The sequence below is a fragment of the Lemur catta genome, chromosome 22 (assembly GCF_020740605.2).
Source record: "Lemur catta isolate mLemCat1 chromosome 22, mLemCat1.pri, whole genome shotgun sequence".
In the NCBI taxonomy this organism is placed as follows: Eukaryota; Metazoa; Chordata; class Mammalia; order Primates; family Lemuridae; genus Lemur; species Lemur catta.
In genome coordinates this window covers 26,382,506-26,397,841 of record NC_059149.1, presented here as the reverse complement: position 1 = coordinate 26,397,841, position 15,336 = coordinate 26,382,506, and the positions used below count along the sequence as shown (strand labels likewise).

The following is a 15,336-nucleotide window of genomic DNA, read 5'->3' as shown; positions in this document are numbered from 1 at the left end:
GAGTGGGCAGGGTGGTGCTCACAGTGAGGGAACGTGCAGTCTGGGGACTCTCCTGGTGCCATCTGGACAGAGCAGAGGCTGGAGGGGCGGGCAGTGAGTGGGTGCAGCGCCCTCCCTCCCTCAGCCAGGTGCTGTGTAACTGGACATGATCCTTTTCAAGTGTCCCTGGGACCGATGTTCAGAACACTTCTGTCCCTTCCATAGGTGGTGTCGGGCAACTCCCAAATGATTGTTCTGATCCAGAGAAATCCCAGCCAGTCAGTCTTTGTTCAGTTATACATTTTATTCTCTAATAGGTACAATACTAAAATAAACACAAATTAAAAAAAAGTTTTATTAAAACAAAACTGTACAAAAAAGCAGTATACTACATTTTAATTACAGAACAGTCTACTGTCCAAAAGGCACTAATCCAGAATAGGAGAGACAATGATACAGGACTCATCGGACTATTTATTCAATACAATAGAGCGCTTGTTTCTTGGACCATTTACATCTAGAAACAAGGGCTTTTGCTACAGTCGTTACACACTGTTATAAATATGAGTCCTACTGGGGAAGGTGCAGTATCCCTCTCCCTAGGGAAGCGTCCCAGCAAGAGGGACCGTCGCGGGGCTGGGAGGTGGACGGGCGGCAGGGGGACGCCCGTCGGCCCCTGGGCACCCGGAACGTGTCTTTCGGCCTGGCCTCTGCTTGTTGGTTTCTGGCCACTAGTGGCAGCCACTTTAACCCCCTCTTGTGATTTAGCACCGGCAAAGTGGGTTCTGAGATGCTCCAGGTACCTGGGGCTGGAGGTCTGGGTGGTGCGGCGTCAGCAGCTCAGCAGAGGGAGGCATTTGGTAACCTGATCGGAAGAAAGGCAGCGACTACTGGAGGAGGGAGACGAGCCCTGGCACAGTGAGCTGGCACCACAGCCAGGCAGGGTCCCCGCTGCTGTCCAGACACGCGTCTGGCCCAGAAACAGGAGGTCCTGTTCCTAAGTTCAGAGGTCTCCTGTGTCCCTTCCTGGTGGGCCCAGGGGAGAGTCTGTCTTAGAGAGATCTGATAAGCTTTTGTTTTAGAAGCTGATTTCTAGAAGTAGGATTTTGCTTCCCAGAAGGAAGTCTAGATACAACGACCGGCCTGAAGCGGGGACGCCGCTTCCCTCCCTAGGTCCCCCCTCAGGACCGCCACGGCTCCGGGTCCCCTCCCACTATCTGTGTTGAGCGGCCAACTCCCTAAAACCCAGATTTTATTCTGTAGTGGACTCTGGACCCAAGGAAGGGAGATACTGCACCTTTGCAAACAGTGTCGTACACATATAAGACGAAGACAGGCATCTGATGTTAACAAAAATAAGTAACAAAGAAATAGGATTAAACCAAATCTCTTCTCACAGCATCCTATACTACATCCTCCTTCTGCTTAGCAGAAAATTGTACGTACACAAAAATACAAATACACAATTTTGTAGAACAGTCTGATTTTAATATATTTATATATATTTATATTTATACGAGTGGCAGGTTAGTTCATTATATAGAGCTTTTTGCACTTTTGGCTCATATGCAACAAGGCTTATAAATTCAGCTTTAGCTTTCATTCAGGTTTTATAGCTTTTGAACAATTGTTTTCACATTTAAAGCAGCATCCAATTTGCACTAGGAGTTTGTGGTGATTACAGGAAAGACGGGGTCGAGGGCTTACTGGAGGGGCGGGGGATACATTCCAGTGTGTGTGGCAATGGACGGAGGATTCCATGTGGGCAGAGCTGACCATGATGACCCCTTGAGGTAGACTGAACACCTTACAGCAGACTCAGACACAGGTGTGACTCGCCCTCAGGGACACATGGTGCACAAGATGGGGGACAGAGACCAGAGGAGACACCGAAGGGAAACACAAAGACTAAGACGCACAACAGCCACGGCAGGGAGGGGCGCTCTGCCCCAAGCCCGTCCGGCAGGGGTCCCACACAGCCTGTCTCAGGGACGCGACCATTTGGTAGATGCTAAATACTGTAGGCAATCCCAAGGCATCTGGTCCATGGAGTCTGACCTATCCGACCGCTGAACTCGCTTTCCATCTCAGATCCTGCTGCGCCAGCTAGCTCCCACCCCGCAGTGAACACGCCCTTGAGAAACGGCACCTCCCAGCGCTGCTCTTGCCAGAGCGCAGGAGACACTGGGCCGCCCTGCAGCCCCGCCCGCGGCACTCTTGCCTGTGTGCTTCTCAGTGACAACCAGGGTGACAACGGCACACCTGGTAGAGCCTGTGAGGACGAGCGTCTGGGAACTGAGTGACGAGGCCCTGCCAGAGCCCAGTGGGGGTTACGTGCTCCGGAAAAGCCTCATTTTCGTTGTCACCACAGCAGTGCACACCCATCTGCTCACTGTCCTCGACGCGCCTCCCTGCTCTACCCAAGTCGGAATTCAGAATTCTACCGGCGAGTCTGCCCGAGTGTCAGATGTGAATACCCGGTGTTTGGGTTACTGCATTGTCCGAACAAAAATGCTGGATCATTAATGAAAATAAAGTGCCTGGGTTTGGATTGTTCCATTTTGCAAAACCTTTTAACGCACCAGCAAATCATCTGAGTGCTGCTTAGTGATGTGATTGGAACAGAGTGCAGTCACGAAACAATCTGCCCTACACCCACCACGTAATAAAGGCCCCGTATTTAGGTCAGACTTAAATTACTTTTAAAAAGAAGCAAACAAATAACTCTCACATTCATTTTTAAAAACACACTTTTGATCTTGCTTAACGCCCTACTGATGACAGCCTTTCTGAGCCCTTGTGAGCGGACACCCTGATCCCTCCTTCTAGGGGGAGAGGACGCAGCACGCAGCCAGGCCCCAGTGACTCACGATCGCGAGTGGATCATCACGTGTGTGAACTGCGATTGTTTGACGCTTGGTCCTCTTGGTCTGGACGCGTTTGCAGCTGACAAGAGACAGAATGCTGCTCGGAGGCTGTCCCGCTCTCCTGCCTACACTCAGTAGCCACCGGGATGTAGCTAAACAGACTCTTAAACTTCTCTATGAACCAAGACCATATCCACATAAACAGAAACACCTCTAAAAAAAGAAACACTGGAAAACAGTGACAAAGCCAGCCTGACGTGGCCGTGAAGAGATCCCTCCCGCTCGCCTGCCCTTGCGGAGGTTCTGCCTGCAGAACGCCAGGGACGCTGGAGAGGGGCAGCCACCCTGTGCCCGCCCCGGAGAGCCGAGTGCAGGGCGGGGAGGGACAGGGGACAGGGCACAGGCCGACTCTCTGGCAGGTTCCAGAGGTCTGTAACTTGCTTAGGCACTTAAAAAACATAAATAAAAATTTATCCTTGACAGGTACTGCATATCCAACATGACCATGGCCGTGGAAGGGAGGGCGAGCCCATGAGGAAATCAGAGAAGGCTGTGGGCTCTTCCAGGGGAGGCAACTGTGACGTTCTTGGCACCCTCGGCAGGGAGAGCGTCCCACCCGGCAGCCAGGGTGAGTCAGAAGAAACCAGGGTGGTGATGGCTCAGGGGACGGGACTCAGCCCGGCAGAGGCCTTTCCAGGTCCCCGCTCCACGGCCCCCCAAGGAAGTGGGCGAGCGTGGGTGTGGGAGGCCCACAGGGGCCTGTTCCAGCCCCGCCAAGCGGACGTGCTTTCTAGGGTCACTGTGAGCAGGCTGTTAGGAACACAAGAGGCCCTTCAGAGAGTGTTCCGGCAAAGCTGAAGAGCAGTAAGAAGCCTTGCCAGAGCTCCCAATGCTCGCAAAGAAAAAGCTCTACCCGCCCCCCACCCCGAACTTTGGTTTTGTGGCGCCCATTCTCACAGACGCAGGATTGAGGGGTACACCGATTCTAACAGAGTGGAATGTGGTTTTCAAGGCAAATCGTAACAACAATGCTTCTTGAAAGCAGCCCACGGCCGAGCACTCCCGCTGCGTGCCGCCCACCCCGGCAACGCGTGCGCTTGCCCCGCGGATCTGGCACAGACGCGACGCAAGACAGTCCCGTGTGCCATCGGCAGCACCTGCTGTGTCCATCAATACAGCACTAACGCCGTTCTGTTTTCCAGTTTAATAGCTCCAGTGAATGATGAAGTGGAAAAATGACTCTCACAAGTTTATGCTGGGCTCTTAGTTCAAGTAAAGCAAAAAGAGAGGTTTCTGTGCTCAAAAGAAGCCACCAAACAAGACTGAAATTCAGACCTGGCCTGGAACTGAAGGGAAGTTGAAAAAGTCCTGAAAGGAGGAAATGGCCTTGAAGCACGAGGTCTGTGACTTGCGGCCACAGACACTGGTGACAGCTGCCTTCCCAGGCAGGAATCGCAGCCCACAGCCCCAGGGATCAGTGACCCCCAACCACCAGCAGAGGTGCAAAATCTGGACCAATTCCAAGATGAAAGGCACCCATGCCTTTTTCCTTTCAGTTTTTTGGGGAGAGAGGTTGGGTAATAAAACCCCATCAGCCAGCTAAGGTATCAACGTGCCTATTATGGGGGCCACTCATGACGTGGCCTTGCTCCCGAGGTGGCTTTTACTCTCTTGGGCTTTTCAAGGATGCCTGTCCACGAGAGCAGGTCAGGAAAGAGACAATGACAGAACCAACCCCTAGAGAACCACTTATTTTTGAGAGGAAAGGAGCAGAAAAGGGCAGGAAGGAAGAAACAGAATTTTAGTTGAGTGAGGTCATGCCGGGAGCCCGTGTCTCTTGATCAGTGTCCCTGACCGGCAGTCACCGTACCTCCCTGTGAGCTGCGGCAGGACAGGCCCCGGCCTCTACCCTGAGGAAGCTCACTCTGCTGCGCCCAAATCTGGAATTGTCTCTGTGCGACTGCCATTTACTGGCCAGGTTAGGGCCTGAGCCACGGCAGATGCTTGTGCGGCTCCAGAACACCAGCAAGCCGTGACCGCAGCAGGACGTGTGGGATCTGAATAGAGAGCAAACAGTTGGCAGGACAGATTTTCATACTCTCTGCCTTTACTAACTGAACTGCAGGCAAGAAATGCTGGCAAAGTCTAGTTCCCCTCGGGGCTCAGACTGAGGCAGCCACATTCTTTTCTTCCACTTGCCAATGCAGCTGTAGAGCGTCACCACGCTCCTGTCCCTGTCACTGACCGGGGAGGAAGACTAGGGGAAGGGCCCAGCCTGGGCTACGGTGTCCAGACCCTCACGGGAGCGCCGGTCCAGTGTCAGAGGGAATTCAGTACACAGAGGTGGTGGCAACGCGACCTACCCAGTGCTGTCCCTTGATAAAGTGAAACAGTTTGGAATCCACCGGAGCCCTGCCTGGCCGTGGTGAAGGTGGTACTGCTCACTCGGTGTCGGGTCTGCGAGTCCTGGGTGAGACGCGCTCAGTGTGGCCACGTCAGGAGCTCTGATTGCTGGGGAGGTCTGTGTGTTTGATAGGATTTCGAATGGGGGCATCTTTAGTTTCTTATAAGAATAATTTATTTATGATGTTTGCTTCTAAAAAATACTTATTTCATGGGTAAATGCTATTATTTTTACTAGAAGGGAGAGAAGAGACAGGGATTTCTTTGTAAGTTTCCTTTTTCACAAGGCGGGGGCGGGGCTGCTGTGGTGCAGGGTTTTCTGAATCACCCAAGTGGCTTCCAAAAACATCTGGGGAGGGAAGTGTCTAACTCCAGCTCTTTCTAGGTAGCACCGTCCCTGAAGTGGCACATCTAATACTTTGATCCCTAAGATAGATTATGTCCGAAGGTTTTAACCGTGGTGCTAATTCTATTTTCTCTGAATGTTAGCAGATCATCAGGACGTTGTGCTGGCTGTTTTAATGCATGTCTCACAAATCACAGAATCAGACTCATTTAGGCAGGTCTCAGAATCTCTAATCTTAAGACAGATTCTAAATTCTAATGGAAATGGTTCTCTTTCAGCAGCTGGGAAAGTGAGACAAGGGACACTCTGCTCTTCGGGGTCATGAATCTGCAGTCACTGCCGTTGTCACAGAGACGGACAGGCTCCCTAAGCAAGCAGTCTCGGTACGTCTGGATGCAGGTGTGCAAGGGGTGGGCACGCGTGAGGTTGCTTTGAGATCTTACAGGAGAAACACAAGAAAAAACCTTTTAGGATCTTTTTCCTCACCTAGCCCAACTACTATACATTTCGTTGTAGGTATTTTTAGGGGAACAAAAATAAAAGAATCCCAAGACATCAGAACCTTTCCCTAAATTCTCTAGGGGTGTGTGTGTGTTTGGGGACAGGGGAGAGGACAGCTATAACTAAGCAGCCGATCTCAGCATTCCATTGGACCCGAGTTGTAACTAGCATTTCAGCCAGGTTCAGATTGTTTCCGAGATGCGGAGGGGGAAAGATTTATACAAGGAGAAGCAGCAAAATATGAAAAAAAGCCAGAACTTTATTTTCCTTAGTGGCTACTAGCCAAGCCTGGAGCGTCCAGGCCTAAAAAAAGAAAGGGCTCTCGGACCAGGCTCACCTAGCACAAGCACAAGCACAAGCCTCCTGGGCATGAAACGGCTTATAAGAGGCCCGTTGGCACTACGTTGGGGCTAGGATTCTCGTAGACTCACTCCTGATCGTATAATTGAATAAAGACTTCTGTGAGTGATGGGGAAAAAACAAACCACATTCTAGAGAAAGACTAGTTGGTGACTCAGCAGCTCCTATCCAGTGTGACACCTCAGGATGAAAACAGCAGGGGACCATGTAGGGCGCCAAGACCACACGATGCCCGATGGGACAGGGAGCATGACAGAGAAAGGGAAGGAGTGGGAGAGAAGTTGGAAGTGCTGAGGAGATGATCACGGCGACAGCAGGACAATGGGAAAACTCAGGACAGCAAAGGCACCTGACGTGAGAAAAGCTTGGGAGAGCCTACGTCTCTCGCTCCAGTGACTTTAGGACGCTGCGAATACCAGTATTCCCCTCGTGCCGCCTGGCTGTTTAATGCCTGTGTTCCTGTCATGCTGTGGTCTGGATCCTGGGGTTCAATGAGGAAAACCCTGTTCAACTCTGAAAACTCCTGTCTGGTAAATACTTTGTGATGGTGATGCTGATGGAAACATCAAGAACCGAGGAAGAATCTGAAAACCCCAGGGACCTCGGTGAGCAGCACATGTCCTCAGGTTAGGCCAGCGAGGTCTCCAAGCTGGCTGGCCAGTGGGACGGAGTGACCGGGAGGCCTGTCAGAGGTTTGGGATTCTGACTGTGGTTTCTACCGAAAGTGGAGCAGGTAGGAACAGGATGTGAGTGAGGAGGAACAGGATGTGAGTGAGGCTTCAAATAATTTAGAAGTCAAATGGGAACAATAATCAAAGGCTTCCATTTGGAAGCTGAAACAACTCCAAATCCTTCTCTTCCACTTAGGGGAGAACATGAGTACCATGTCATTATTTTAGTTTACCGAGCTGCTGTTCCAAATGTTCTCGGGAGCATTGGTGCTAAAAGGGAACAGGGGAGGGGAGCTCTGCCATTTCCAATCACATAAAGGACAGAAATCCTTTTAATTATGACCATGCCAATCTGCATCCTGCTAAAACAGCTAATTACATGTCAGGAGGACACTCAGTCATTTGGAACAATTGCCATTATATTTTTATATATTCATTCTATGCCACCCCCCTCAATTACCATGGTTACAATTTGAAAAGATGCAGCCAAACCTTCGTTTGATCACTGCACACCAATGTGAATCTGAGAGGTAATTATGGCTGTGTAGAGCCACTCATATTTAAAGGAAAATGAAAACGGAGTCAAGGGAGCTGGCGTCCCAAGACTGCTCAAGTGCGCGCTGCTGCCTGCCGCACCGAGGGGCTTGGACCCCGACGGGGGCCAACCAATCCTGAAACCTGCCTCGCAACAGGGGCATCGGGAGAGGAGAAAGGCAGAGCTCCCTTGCAGATGCATCCTGCTGTGTGTGGACACAGCGCTGGCCAGTGAGATAATGGGGTGCAACGTGCACGTGGGAAACTGTCAAGTGGTGTGAAAACACCAGATTTCACCTGACTGGATCAACCAGACTGAGTTCTGCCCCCAGCGTCGCAGGAAGAATGGTAACGAAGTTCAGAGATACACGTGTTTGTCATCCCAAGGCACCTACTAAGTCAGCGAGGTAAGAAAGGGGGAGTGCAGCCACTTTTCCTCACTCTCTTCTCTCCTATCTCTTCCCCTCTTGATCACAAAAGAAAACCAGTGTTGTAGGAGAGTAAATTCGTTGGACTGTTAGCTTTCTTTTTGCTGCTCGTTCTCATCCCTACCAAGAAAGAATAATTAAGCTAATACAGAAACTTTTCAGTTTACAAACTTCCAGCTTCTGAAGGAACACAGATATGAGCAAAGTTGCATTTCAGAGGTAAGTGAGTCAACCACTGGCCCTGCAAGCCACCAAGAGCAGTGGCTCGTCACTTCAGTCTGTACATAAAGAGAATTAAGAACAGCGTTTCCCAAACATACCTGTTTGTGACACAGGAGTCTCTGCAGTCAGAAAACTGACTTGTCTCCAAAAAGCCTTTCCTCCCAACTTAGTATGGTAGTTCTCTTGAGAGCGGTAAGGAAATCTCTCTACTTAAGTGATCGTCGTCGTCTTTGAAACCAAGAGTGCATGAGTAGGAGACCACCTTTGACAGCAAGCTACCCTGAAACCCTTAGAGATAACCTGGCCATTCGTAGTTGCCTCCCCGGGAAAGCCCGCCACGCTCACTAGGCGGCAGTGCCCTCACACTGGACAACGCAGATGTTCCTGGTGATGTGAGCGGAGAAACGAGGGGTTTTCAGGGCATGTAGCTCAGTTTGCCAAATTCACTATGGCTGACAACTGATCCCCAAATCCTGAGTAAACATCCTTGCTATTTAAAAGAGCACACAGAAAAGGGAATGCGTGTATGTGTAATCCCACCCCTGCCCCAGTGCATACCCCACCCCCTGAAAGACAATGTGCCCAACTTTCATGTGGGAAATCTTGAAAAATAAATCTGGCTCAGTAAAGCTATAAATGGATTTGGCTGGTCTCAACACACAGCCCCAGTGAATACAGTAGTAAAACATTACCAATAATCACAACAACAAAATGACAAAATCTATCACCACTCTGACATAAGATTTAAATCACAGAGATTAACACAGAAACCAACGTACAATGTGGAGGGTCAGGACTGTAAGATCATCAAGAATAAGGAAAATTATTGCCTAAGAATCTGTTGAGACTCACTGGGGAGAAAATACTCTGGTTGTTCTCTGAACAACAAAAGATAAAAAGCAATTTAAAAAGGCAGAGCCACGAGTTAAACGGGAAGACTGCTTCTAACCAAACCCTTCTTAAGATTGAAGAGAGTAAGGACTTGAAGTTCACATTTTTAGGACGGGGTTGGGGATCATTTGTGAAAAAGGGATTATTTCCACAGTTGTGGGCACAGATGATACAGCTGGTCAGTGGAATACGTAGCTGGTCAAGACAGGAAGGAGTGTTTGTGTCATGAGATGAACCACACCCACCTACTGCCTGTCATGTGATAAAAAAAAAATTCCAGCAAAGAAATCCACTCAAGACGAGGACAGAGGAAGATGGCAGAGGAGCTGTTCACAGAGGACAAGGCCGGAGATTCCTGATTAAGTATTTATACCTGGTGCCTGATGGTAGCCGAGGGAGAAGTTTCTAAAGCCAACATTTCTTAAAGATAAAGGCCAATCAGGGAGAAATGAAACAACTGAATTCTTCATAGTTATCCCCCTTTGAGGTAAAAACTATAACTGAATATTTGGATTTAACATAGGTGCTGTTGATCACTGAATTGTCTGTCATCATAAATCTACCAGGAAGTAGGAGATTTATACTAGATTTGTATACTTCATATTAATAATTTTCTTCCTGTCTTTCTAGGTGGTCACATCTACTGAGCTGGGATGAAAGGTACTGGTGGTGGTGGTGGTGTCATCGTCTCTGCCTCCCTGGGAAGGGCCATGGGAATGTACGTGCTGGGGGGTGTCCCACTGAATGGCTGGCGTCCACAGGGAGGTGGAAGGGAACTGCACTTAGCAACCACTTAAAGGATTGAGATTGTGCAGAAGACTGCATACGGGGCGCCCTAACACAACAGAATGTCTACTTGGTACTGAACAGCACTGGAAGGTCCACACAGGTATGAACACACTGTACTGCCCTCCCCTGGCCACCACCTGACGTTAGGATTGTCAACAGACAGGTGCACATCTCATTAAGATGAACCATCTTTAAAAAAGTTCCCTATGCAAGGTGTTTTTAAAAGGGTGGGAAGCTTACCCATCTGACTGTAAGAATTCAGTTAAAATGTCTTCAAAAAAATAAATAACAAGTTACATGAGTATCTGTTGGCAAGTTCCCCCCACCCCACTTTTAAAAGATGTTTAAAAGTCTTCCTTAACCAGGAAGAAGAGCCTGACAGAGCAACCAGAAAGCACAGCAGGCAAGGGTAAAGAGCCTGGCTCTTTCCCTTCAGTAATAGAGCAGCTTAGCAGGTCTATTTTATTTTAGTACTATCTCTAAATCTGAAAAAGCTTAAGAAAGAAGTTTACTATCCAAAGATACCAGAAATGAAACAGTGGCAGCTTCATATGCCAGTACAAGAACTAAGGTGGCCTGGACGAGATAGCAGAATTGGCCCTGGTGACAAACAGAAAACTGATGGTAGATTTCAATCTAGACCCAACGGAAGTCAAGTCTTACCCTTGGTGAAAAGTAAGTTATATGTAAGGCAGTGGGTCTTCAGAGTAGGCCAGCAGTCTTCCCAGACGACAAGGGCTGCAGGTGCGAGACTCGTTCCTCCTGTTCGCACTGAGTTCAACACGAGGCTGTCCTCTGTTGGTGCAAACGGTCTTTCAGTTTCACCAGTTGCCAGATCGGGCCTGGTACTGCCCGTCAAGGATGTGAACTCCCTTTGTTCTCTGAAGCCTTTTTTCCTCCTCAAAGGTCTTAAAACAATGAAACCCTTTAGCTCTTCTATGGCAATCGTTCTATTTCTTTAGAAACAGCAGCTGTCTTAACAGTTTGAGTCTGTTCCTTTAAAAAGACCAGCAAGAACAAATGATAGTAGCAAGCCCGCCATAAAGAAGCTATCAATTATAATAATCTCCTTACAATAAATCATGGATGTGGCTTGTCAGAGTGTATTTTTTTCTCTCCTTGTTCCGATTCAACCAAGAATAAGCAGACAAAAATTCCACCAAAATGGAAAGACGTTTTTCCAAAGCAAAATAAAAGGAAAGAAAGGTATCACAATCTCCTAATTGAAATAAGTCAAATAAACCAAGAAGGAATATGAGCAGGGGGAGGGTGGGGTTATTCCTGAGAATAACAAATGCTACTCTTGAATTTGTTGGTTCAAGTAATACAGCGAAACAGAGATGATGCTCTGTTTTACTTCAATTCTTGGAAGCTGGAAAAAGTATATACATTTTTTTCCCTCCTGAAATCCACGGACAAGAGCAGGACCTGGCCCTGCATATAGCTCTTTAAAGTCACAGACATATATAAGGTGGCACTTTCATGTCCTCTCAAAGACTTTTCCTCACACTTACATAAGCAGGATTAACAGATGAGGAGAGGATGGCATCAGCGTGTGCCTTACGTGGAGGGAGACCAGCTAGAAACCAGCGGATATTCAATATGTCACGAATGAGAAAGGGAAAATCAAGGAAGGTCAGTAAGTGTGTCTCTCTCTCTCTCAATAGTTTTAAGTTGAATACATTTGGTGGAGGAGGAGGGGTGAAGAGGTAAGAAAATGGCACCTTCCTTCTATCTTAGTAATTATTTTCAGGTAATGGACAGAAAGACAGAAGCCCTGCTTACTAGCCAGCCCCAGGATCCCCTTTAAACAAGGCTTCATTATACACAGAGAGATGGAACGAAGAAGATACACAGCAGTTGTGCCTCTTTCAGACGCACCCTGTGCTGCTACAGGGAAGGCTGTTTCCTCTTACCCACAGTGACAGTGTGTCATTTAATCAGGATGCCAAGAGATCATTTTCATACAAGGCCAGCAGATGTAATTTTCTTTGATGCATGAATAGTTCATCATCTTGCTACTTGATGACAAGGTGATCACAGGGTGACTTTATAACACAAGTTCACTGTTTGGTATTTTGAGTTCTCAAAATGAAAAAAAGATTTATCAAATATAAATATCTTTAAAAAGTAACAAAAGTGCTACATATGTGATCAAGGAAAAAAATTCCATTAGTTACTGCCGCTTAAAGTAGATTAAACTTTACAAATATTACCACATCCATTATCAATATGGCTTCCAATTATTAAGTAAATTGCCTGTAGCAATATAGCTTTTCACACCTCTACAAGGACAGAGTAAAGAGAACACCAAAGCAGTCACGTCCTGTTGTATTCACACAGCCACAAGGTAAGTGGTAAAGGTCCCCTGCTTTTTCCTGCTCCTATTCAGGCAAGTCTTTGCCTCTGTTGACAGCACAATCCCCCCACAATGTCCTCTATCACCCCCCCCCCAGAGGGCGGGGGCTTCAGTTAATGGATAAAAGACTAAGTTCTTTCACTTATTTTTGACCTTAGCTCCATCCTTGAAAGACTGTTTTTGGTAGCGGGGAAAAGGGGCACCAACAGGAGGCAAAGCAACTTCCATGACAACCTCCAGACCTCTTCCAGACAGGCACTGGCGACTGTGCCGCGGAATGTACATGGTTCTGAGACCTGGACTAAGCATCCATTAGACATTCAGCTCAGGGTTTTTTTCCAATGCTCTCAAGCTGGGATTTTTTTTTTTTTTTAACTTTTGTTTTTTTGTCTTTTTTGTTTGTTTTTAATTATGGTCCCAAAGGCAGAAGGCAGTATTTTATCTACTAAGTCACACAGCTTGTGAGAGGAAAGGATGTCTGTCAGGCATGTTAACAACCACCAAAATCTGAGATCGAGTTTTTCCATTGACATTCTTAGCACAGCACCCAGAGAAGTGTAATCTAGCCACGGTGTGACTATAAGGAGGCACGGCTTATTGCAGCTGGAAATCAATTACCCTCACGCTGAGGTGGGGATTCTAGTGTTCCTTTGACTCTGTAGATACTCCCCAAACGGTGTCTGTCATTCCTGCGACACTACCTCAGCTTGCATCCTGTCAGTCTTGGGGAAGGAAAACGGGGTACAGACTAGTGTTACATGAATCTAAGGTACCCAAGATTTCACATGTAGCCTAGGATTTGAGAACTGAGGGCTATCTAAATACCTGGAAGCACTTTCTTGGAATGCTAAGACGGAGCAGCAAGATTTTCTAGCCTCGGGGGCTGGGAGGGGAAGGTTGGTTCGTTGGTTATTAGTTACTGGGAATTAATACTGAGAGAGTATATGCAAAGGCTGAGGGCACCATGCCATCTTCACAGAACAAGACCCTAACGGCTACCTGACATACAAGAAACTGCAAGTTATACTGTAAGAACACATGTTAAGGACTGAGGAAAGTCTGCTAAGGTGCTACATCTAAACTAAGTTAACTTGTCGTGTTTAACCTCCCTGATCAGTCATCATCCAGGGCCTCTGTCTTGATTTCGTTGGCTCCTTGTCGGGCCAATGCCAAGATAGTGTGGTTGACTGCTGCCATTTCCACAGCTAATGAGATGGGGTCTTGGTGGTCACTATGGCTCGTGCTGTCATCCTGGATGTGCAGAAATAAGAAACGAATGTTACTGGTGGAGTGGTACGATTCTCTAGCGCACAGAAAGGCATGCTGGGGCCAGGGGAGGCAGAACATTCGTGGGAGGAGACAAAACAGTGGGGGCGGGTCTCATGGTAAAGGTGAGTTGTATTTAAGTAGACACTGAATGGATACATGTCCAAAGACTCTCAGTTGACATTTTTATGATTCAACAAATAAAAAGCACTAAAAATGTTTTTCCTCGCTGAGAACGATATTCATTCCATCAGAAAGACTGCTGGTGATGATGACCAGACCTGGAGTGATCGGTACAGGACCAACCTTGTGGGTCTTTCTGTTTGTAACAAATATGGCACTAACCTCCACAGCCCATGCTAGTGAGCCAGTGAATTCCAGGCTGCTACTCTTACAAATAGATTAGAATTCATGGTCTCTCTCTACTGAAATGCAAAAACTAGACAAAACTTACAACTACAGACACCGACAGCTAAAAATGCATTTTTGTAAATAACGAAAAAAAGAATCCTCAATTACAAGAAGACAAAAGTGTCACTGCCAGAAATGGCCATGGGAGAAAGGTGAGAGCTCTCCTGCGGCAGGCAGCCGGGCCAGGGCCGTGGCGAGCGTCTTGTCCAGAGGCAGCATGAGGCTCTCCTCCCCGCGCAGCCAGTGTGTTAAACAACAAAGCTGCGAAGGAGGCTGGCACTGCAGGATGTACTCGGTGTTACAGACGGGGTTTGTCTCTCGCCTGTCATATCTTCAGGGGAAGTCTGTATCAAAGAGCTTTGGAAAGGGTCAGTCCCTTAGGGCAAAAAAGCATGGGATGTGCTGCCCTCAAGGCTTCTGTAAAAAAGATGGAAATGATCCATCTATACTGGTAGATTGAAAAATAATAGGAATGTTTCCAACCAGGAAGACTTACAGAACATTCTCTCCTATAAAACGTGGGGCTATGACTTAGAGTCCTAAAGAGGAATAGAGGTAACTCTTGGGCAGTGTGGGTTTCACTCTGACCTTCACAGATTAGTTTTTAGAATTTAAACAGGGAGCAGCAGGGAACCGCACGCACTCTTGGAGCACCTGTGTTCCAGCTGCTCGACAGAGGCTGCGGGAGAAGGAGAACACAGTGGGCTCTGTGAGCTGGCTGAGGGGCAAGGCAAAGGTGCAGACCCCCTGGGAAAGAAGTTTTCTTGCTGGGGTCTAGGGGAAGGGGCCATCGGTTCTCCACATATTCCAAATGAAAATGAAATTTAAATCCTACTGAAATTCTAATGAAATCTGTCAACACACGTGTGGGGGAAAACTCCCACAGTCTTAGTTACTAAATTATTCCATGCAGTGGCTACAATTAAATACATTTCCCCCCAAGCAATGCAGAATAAATCAGGGTGGGGTGAGAAGGCATGCAGGTATTGCGTTTATGAGAGGATGCGTGTGTCGATGTGCCAGAGAGACTCTGGAAGAACCATTCCTTCGGGCACGAGGGCTCCCGCTGCAAGGGGGCCGGAGTGGGGGGGGGCCTTCCACTGTGCCCTGCGTCCACGGGCCACAGCTGCCCGCTGCCCCTAGTATTTCTCAAACACTGAGTGTGTGTGGTGAATGGTGTAACTTGCTTGTTTGGGTCAGATCCTCCTCTCTTCTTCTACCTTCTCTGCTTCTCTGCCTCCCTCTGAACTTCTTCCCTCCTCCTCCTCCCCATTGCGTACTTGCCAAGTATCCTGTTGTATGACAATAA

The 15,336-nt window shown here is 48.0% G+C and overlaps 1 protein-coding gene across 9 annotated transcripts in view; it reads right to left on the bottom strand.

The window, feature by feature from the left end:
- Positions 1-268: 268 nt before the first annotated feature.
- Positions 269-15,336, bottom strand: part of HMBOX1 (homeobox containing 1) — a 128,368-nt gene continuing 113,300 nt past the window's right edge. For 3 of the 9 annotated variants that reach the window (XM_045535577.1, XM_045535578.1, XM_045535579.1), the window contains exons 10-11: positions 15,248-15,319; positions 269-13,601 (exon numbers count right to left, since the gene is read on the bottom strand). In XM_045535577.1, coding sequence (XP_045391533.1) covers positions 13,464-13,601; positions 15,248-15,319 — 210 coding nt within the window. In that variant the 3' untranslated portion in view covers positions 269-13,463. Of the gene's footprint in view, positions 13,602-14,997; positions 15,320-15,336 lie in introns of those variants that run through there. The other 6 variants (XM_045535580.1, XM_045535581.1, XM_045535582.1 and 3 more) reach the window with 4 other exon arrangements.